The 5,828-nt window shown below is 43.8% G+C and overlaps 1 protein-coding gene across 1 annotated transcript in view; it reads left to right on the top strand.

Moving 5' to 3' along the window:
* LOC111653515 (uncharacterized) overlaps positions 1–5,397 on the top strand; it is a 10,213-nt gene extending 4,816 nt beyond the window's left edge. The window contains exons 4-6 of the mRNA XM_087173439.1: positions 2,103–2,155; positions 2,293–2,364; positions 2,603–5,397. Coding sequence (XP_087029565.1) covers positions 2,103–2,155; positions 2,293–2,340 — 101 coding nt within the window. The 3' untranslated portion in view covers positions 2,341–2,364; positions 2,603–5,397. The remainder of the gene's footprint in view (positions 1–2,102; positions 2,156–2,292; positions 2,365–2,602) is intronic.
* Positions 5,398–5,828: the final 431 nt, after the last annotated feature.

Genomic DNA, 5,828 nt, shown 5'->3' with positions numbered 1-5,828 from the left:
GGACTGGAGGAGGCGGTGAAGGTGGCACAAGAGACGGTAATGATGTTAACATGTTGTTACACAACACCACAGGGAGAGGTGGTGGGTTATAATGGCACAAAAAGGGAAAAATTAAGGAGGATAATACATTAATAGTCTGTGTACTTCACCTCTTTGACTCTAACATACTAATAAACTTCAGTGTGTTAATATATCAAAACACGATTGCAGTGAAATGTTGAAATAAGGAAACATGAAAGAAGAAGTTGTTTTCACACCTTGTCAGCAAAAAGTACTGAAACCGTTTTGAAGAATCAGATTTTTTTCCTCTTAAATCTGGTGGATGTTGTTGGATGTTGGTGGATGTTGTTGGATGTTGTTGGATGTTGTTGGATGTTGGTGGATGTTGGTGGATGTTGGTGGATGTTGGTGGATGTTGTTGGATGTTGTTGGATGTTGGTGGATGTCGGTGGATGTCGGTGGATGTTGTTGGATGTTGTTGGATGTTGGATGTTGGATGTTGTTGGATGTTGTTGGATGTTGTTGGATGTTGTTGGATGTTGGTGGATGTCGGTGGATGTTGGTGGATGTCGGCTGAGGTCTGTGCGCTCTGGGTGACCTAGTTGACCACGATGTCAGTTGAGATGCTGTAATCTTTATGTTGCGTTGCTTTAGGGTTCAGCTTGTGTATTTCACAGAGAGCTCTTCTTTAAAGGAGCTGTTATGCCTTTCTGAGTTTTCCCTTACTTACAGCATGTTAAAAAGGTTTGAGTGCTCAGAGTCACAAGGATCAAAGTTTTTTCTCCTTTGTAGGAAACGCCTCGTTGGGGTCCAGACATTACTTCCTGGTCTGTTGACGCCCACACACAGGGCGAAGCACATAACTACTTATAATGAAGACTTTTCTTTAGTTTTGTAGCCATGCAGAAAAGACACAGCGTTCTGGGTCTTCATGCCTGGTGTCCTCTGTGTTTTCAGGTGTGTTCAGCGTGTCGTGATCCAGGTGCTACACTGGGCTGCTTCTTTAAAGGTTGTCCCAACAAGTACCACTACAGGTGTGCTCTGGAGTCAGGTAAGTCCACGCCCTCCACCTCCACACGGCACACAGGACAAAGTACAGTTACAGCACGTGGCCTGCTACAGGTTTCCTGCTCATGTTTGAGGTGTCAGAGATTTCTGTACACTGGAGGTGGATGATGTTAAATTGTAGAGAGTGGCATCTGTCGAGCCGTTCTGCCACACCCATGTGCAAGACCCATGAAATATTTAAATTTCCACCAGGCCTGACGCATGTCGGAGCTTTCAGGAGTTTTTGAGCATGTTTAGGATTTAGGTTTAGGAGACAGAACCTGGGCAAATAAAACCAGACTAACTGAGTGTTACAGGTACATAAGAAAATGTTTGCTATTTGTAAACCTGATAGATTTGCCTTGATATGAATAAGAGCTCAGGTTTGTTAGAGGACTCCACTGTTTCCCTGATGTGTGGCTCCGTTTATCTTTATTCCTCGATGAAAATCCTAAACATGCTCAAAAACTCCTGAAAGCTCCGACATGCGTCAGGCCTGGTGGAAATTTAAATATTTCATGGGTCTTGCACATGGGTGTGGCAGAAAGGCTCGACAGATGCCCCTCTCTACAATTTAATTTGAGGCACTACATTCCCTGTGTTTCACCCTTTACATGTACATAATTCAGTGTGCACATGCAACATGCCAACAGCTACAAAAAAAGGCGAATGTACCCCGAATATATACCCCAAATCTGGAAGTGGGATATTTTGAAATTGCTCTTCAATTTTGTTACTGTTTTTTTTGCCATTTACAGGCATTGGGATTTAACAAACTCCTCCTACAGAATTAATCATATTTGGTCGGTCTAATCTTAAGATCTTTGCGATGCTAAATTGGGAATCTTTTGGGTTTTCGTTGGAGGACCTGCCCGTGGCGGCGCGGCAGATTTCAATATAAAAAGGAAGTTGTTATAACTCAAACGCACATCACACGTTTGATACGAGTCCCGACCTGAACATCTGAACACCAATATTCAGTTATAGTTCACATTCTACCTCCTAACCTTTGAATGAGTCGGTGCGACACCCTCACCTCCTGCTCTGTTTCCCAGCAGACTGCGTTCTCATCGAAGAGAATTTCTCCATGAAGTGTAAAAAGCACAAGGTGAGCAGAAGAACAGAAAAGTTGTTTATAAAATCTACAGAATAAAAAGTTTCTGCTGCTGAGTGAAGGATGTCGGGGGAAACTGTGTGACTGTTTTTTCTAACTGGATATTAAATATCAACCTTTTGATTCCTCAGAACAAGACATTCAAAACCCCTCCAGGGAACAGGTGGGATGACAGGTGACACAGTTTGCAGAAACTTCATGAGGTCAGTGAAAACCTGCTCAGCCTTCACGTCTCTGTGGCTCAGGAGGAAGTTTTACTTAATGTGAATCAGTCCAATTACTTCTGAAGCTGTGGGAGCCGTGTGTTTAAAGGGTTTTATCTCCCACACAGATGTTTCTGTATTGATGTAAACTCTCGGTACATTAACCGTCCACATCCTTCCAGTCTGGACTGTTGTCTGCTGAAACAGGATGAATCATCGCTTTGTTCTCCTCTTCCAGACACTCACCTGCAGCATCCTGCAGGGGCTCTTCTTCCCCTTTCTGCTGGTAACCATGGCGACAGTGGACCAGGGTTCTTCTGACTGACAGCTAGCACCCATGAACCTTAACTTCACCCTCTGCCCTTCAGCTGCACTGTTAACCCCCGACGCTGTGACTGGAGGAGCCCAGTCCCCCGAACCTCCGTCAGTCGGGTCCGACTGAGGAGGAGCCTCCTCTCACTTCACTTAAAGTAACATGCTGAATTTGTCATTTGTGTAGTTATTTATAAGGATTTTTTCCTGGATTAGATATGAATAATAATCAAAGATATTTAATTTTTTAAAGATTTCTAAGTATTTGATTATATTTGGTTTATTTATTCCTGACGTTTCTTATTGGCTTCTTTAGCAGTCGTCAAAGAGGTTTGATTGTGTGTGTTTTTTTTAAGTTATTGGTGAAGCAGTTCAATGTTGAAATATCAGGCCAGTCGAGGAGACGCTGGGACAGGAAGAGGGCGGGACAGTCGATAAAGAACAAGGTACTCGATTGGACGCTGACAACACAACAGGGTTCCATGTTGAAACACCGGATCACACATGGCATTAAGTTTAGTTTACTGGTGCATCAGGCGTCACGTTCACTCACAGGACACTTGCACATAACAAATCGCCCAGCTGATGTTGAGGGAACTGAACAGTGTGTTTGAATGTATTCTCCCCGTGTGAGGGGGTTTTTGCAAGAAGCACTTTGGAGTGACACTGAACACGTCCGGTCCTCTGCTCCAGCTGCAGTATTACCTTGTCCGGCTACGTCCACACTGCTACGTTTTCCTTTTAAAACACATCTCCTCGCGTCCACGAGACTCCACAGTTTTTGAGCTCGGAAAACAGAGACTTTCAGAAACTCTGCCGGGCCCCGTTTTATTTTGAAAGTTCTGGGGTTGTGTTGTAGTCTGGACGGACAGAAACTGAGACTTTTGGAAACGATGACATAGACACCCACGGTCTCTCCTGAATGGCTCTCATCAGCCTGGACTACCGGTGGTGAATACGACAAGATAATTACAGTGTTACTGACTTTGTTGTCTTTGCTAGCAGCTGTTGTTCACTGACATTCTGCATTTTAATGCTACTTCCTCAAGTATTTTTTTGCAACGAATCAACTGCAGAGAAGACAATCTGCTTCCTGTTCTGATCAGTTCTGATATGGAGCTAAAATGGTCGTCTGGTCAGAAATCAAAACGCTGTTTTCAAATGAAAACATAGCAGTGTGGACGTAGCCAAACACCCCCACCTGCTTCAGGCGCTCTCATGTGGCTGTGTGAGGTTCAGGGACCAGTCTGTGAACTCAGAAAAAGGTACATCTGACATCACGATGACACCATGTGATTTTCATTTGGCTCAGAGGCTTTGACTTTAGCTTCTCGCCTCAGACTGGGAGCGTGTGTTTGTCTGCACCTTCACATCAGCTGGTTCTTAATGATTAATTGGATGATAAATTAAATCAGGATTAGTTTATTTCAGACTCGTTTCCTCTGTCAGAGCTGCAGTCTTTTCTTTCTGTTGAGTTTCATGTTGTGAACTTTGCAGCGCAGCATTCACACAGTATCAGGACCGCTCGGCTCCATCAGTGTCACTAGAGTCTAAAGAGGATGTATGATGATTTAACACTCATTGAGAATCTGTGGTTTACATCAGCAGCAGTGGCCACGCTAGTATTAAGATTTTCTTTCTTGACTTGGTGCATTTCTATTTCTGAAGAAGCCTTACCTGACATACAGGTGTATCCACTTTGACTCTTACGAGCTCGTGGTGCAAAGACAAATCAGTGGATGTACATCACCTTCCTTTGGAAATCCTGATGACTGAAGGCAGCTCACGTTCACCTCGGTTCCTAACGAACCCTCCGACCACGCAGGTGCACGCTGACTCTCTGGGACTTGTGTTGAGATTAGCTCCCAGCGTATTGGCACCTGTTCTGTGGGGTGTGGAGGGCGGGGCTTTGGCTGCTCAGCCTGCCTTTTTTACTTTTAGAGAGAGAGGTCCTTGTGATCAGTGTTGGTATCACATCTGTGTACTTCTTCATACAGCCATCAGGGGCAGCGTTGCTCTGTCTGAGACCACAGTGAGCAGTCTGAAGCCATGGTTCGATGTGAACAGAAGGTTTCTCTGCTCAGTGTCTGACCAGCAGCAGCAGCTGGACACACACACACACACACACACACACACACACACACACACACACACACCAAGATCTCCTTATCCTGGAACACCACTTCTTTCATTTGTGCCATCGTTGATGTTTTGTTTATTTTATATTTTGTTCCAGTTGAATAAATCGTTTTTCAATGAGCAGGATTATCAGAGAGCCTGAACTCTTCTCTGCAGATTTCTTTGTATCAAAAAGCTTTTGGAAAAAGTTTTATTCTAACAAAATGTTTGGATTTTTTTTTTTTTTTATATATATATAATATTTTGTCCGTGTGTTAATCTCAGGGCTGAATCTCAGATATTCAAATGATTTGAACTTTGTTTTATGATTTTGTCTCCTTCCTGTTTTCTGTGTGAACCCCACATTGACGAGAGCAATGACAGGATGTGGTTCTCCTCTCTGTCCTGGTACACACTACCATCACATTCCAGCGCCTCTTCAGTGTGTCTCTGTGCTGTGGTGTTTTTTAGGTTTAACATGGGACTAGAAATCAACTCCTGTCACTTTTGTTTTTTAATTTTATGGCAACTTTTTGTACCGTCTCGCTCACCTCTCGGAGAATCAGAGGTCATGTTATTGTCAAAAATAAATATTTTGTTCAATGTTGTGGTTTTCTGAGTTTAGTGACTGAAAAAATTAATTCAAGGAAAATATTTTATATTGTCTCACAATACACAGCAGAACGCGCTCGGTGAGGATGGCTGAATAAATCCGGCCCACACTTTGACCTCATGCTTCTTTTCCCCCGGTTCCGTGGCCCAAATCTTCTAGCTGTCGGTCGATCCCGGAGGATGGTGTATGGGCCAGACTCGGGCCGAGGACCCGGGCAGATATTGGGCCAGAAGTTTCATTTTGCTATCTGCAATAATAGTTTTTCTTAAATTCACCTTTGCTTTTCCTACAGTGACATGTTAAAGAGGGCGCCGCTCCGCTCGTTGTTTTGGTTCTACAGGTTCAGTCTCACCGCGCTCATCACCCTCATTTCCTGCTGCAGCAAAAAGAAAAAACTCAGCATTTAACAGCTGAAGAGCCT

Source organism: Seriola lalandi, unplaced genomic scaffold (assembly GCF_002814215.2).
Source record: "Seriola lalandi dorsalis isolate HSWRI2012SDOR001 ecotype SW California unplaced genomic scaffold, Sedor1 jcf7180002054221, whole genome shotgun sequence".
Lineage (NCBI taxonomy): Eukaryota > Metazoa > Chordata > Actinopteri > Carangiformes > Carangidae > Seriola > Seriola lalandi.
The sequence above is the reverse complement of the archived record's forward strand: the minus strand, read 5'-3'. Positions and strand labels throughout refer to the sequence as shown.